The sequence below is a fragment of the Aplysia californica genome, unplaced genomic scaffold (genome assembly GCF_000002075.1).
Source record: "Aplysia californica isolate F4 #8 unplaced genomic scaffold, AplCal3.0 scaffold00097, whole genome shotgun sequence".
In the NCBI taxonomy this organism is placed as follows: domain Eukaryota; kingdom Metazoa; phylum Mollusca; class Gastropoda; order Aplysiida; family Aplysiidae; genus Aplysia; species Aplysia californica.
The window spans coordinates 229299-230507 of record NW_004797367.1 but is presented as its reverse complement, the minus strand read 5'-3'; the positions used below and the strand labels follow the sequence as shown (position 1 = coordinate 230507).

The window sequence follows — 1209 nt, the reverse complement described above, 5'->3', positions numbered from 1 at the left end:
TATTAGAGCTTTCAGCACGAGTTGGCCCTAACAGGCAGAGTTAAAAGCCTAATTTGATTTAAATTGTGTGCATTGCAGTAATCCAATTTGAAAATTAATCATGCCTCCGCCCCCCTCCCGCAAAACAAACAAACAAATTAAAGAAAACAAACAAAAACAAAACTGTGGGATATTACATTAAAATTTATTCTCCAGTTATATTATTACCAGTGCCGATACCTGTCAAATTATGCTTGTCTAAAACAATATCGTTCGTTTTGTTATTACTATGAAATCCCTTCCACTTACGTAGCACTAAACCTGATGCCATCAAAGTCGAAACAAAAATTGTGCGAGACGAAACGTGTTTCTTTCAGGGAGGTCAGAAGCAACAGTGATCAACGAGCCAGCAAAATATCTTATATATATATACGAAACGTTTCTTCAATTTTAGTCGCTGACTAAAGTGGTTATTAAATAGCACTATTTATATCATATCGTCAGAGTTCTATAAATAGCCATTGGTTTTTTCCGCACAGGAGAGTTGCAACGTCGGGTGAAACCCCGCTGGCAGTATTGTCGAAGATTAAATTAAGATAGAGAGAGAGGGGGGAGGGAAAAAGAGTGTGTGTGTGTGCGTGTGTGCGAGAGAGAGAGAGAGAGAGAGACAGAGAGAGAGAGACAGAGACAGAGAGAGAGAAAGAAAGAACAGGGACCAGTCATTTGATACATCTTTTACTCTCATTTTGAAATCCTTTTAATATCATAAAACCATGCTGTATATCCTATGATATACGTAAACATGTACAGGGATATTAATAAGGGGGAATCTTTCCCATGATCTACTTCAAAGGAATATTTGTAAAAGAAAAGCGGGCAATTTTCACAGCTTGTACGAAAAAGTAAATTTATAGCTTCCAAGAAGTTTTTAAAAGTCACCAACTTTGGCGCCCATTTTCTCGCTAATTTTACTTCTGAAACCAAGCGACTCCTACCTCCTTCAACGGTTAATAGCTCTACTTCTATTGAAGATAGATGGGTACTTTTGAAGTCGTATATCGAAAGCAAGACAAACGAACAAGCTTTATGAAGGTACAAATAACTCTACATGCCCAAAACATGATGAACGCCTGATTCCCTCTTGTTGTAACACATATATACTTTACCTTGAGTTCCACTTGTGTAACAGATGGAGAAGGTATCTGAAGCTTTGGCAGGCTAAAGGGGGTG

The 1209-nt window shown here is 38.0% G+C and overlaps 1 protein-coding gene across 1 annotated transcript in view; it reads right to left on the bottom strand.

The window, feature by feature from the left end:
* The window catches only part of LOC101855178 (long-chain-fatty-acid--CoA ligase 5), a gene marked incomplete in the record, with an annotated part of 41846 nt that overhangs the window by 15306 nt on the left and 25331 nt on the right, over positions 1-1209 (bottom strand). Inside the window, 1 exon segment of the mRNA XM_013080724.2 lies at positions 1146-1197. Within this exon segment, the coding sequence (XP_012936178.1) occupies positions 1146-1197 (52 nt within the window).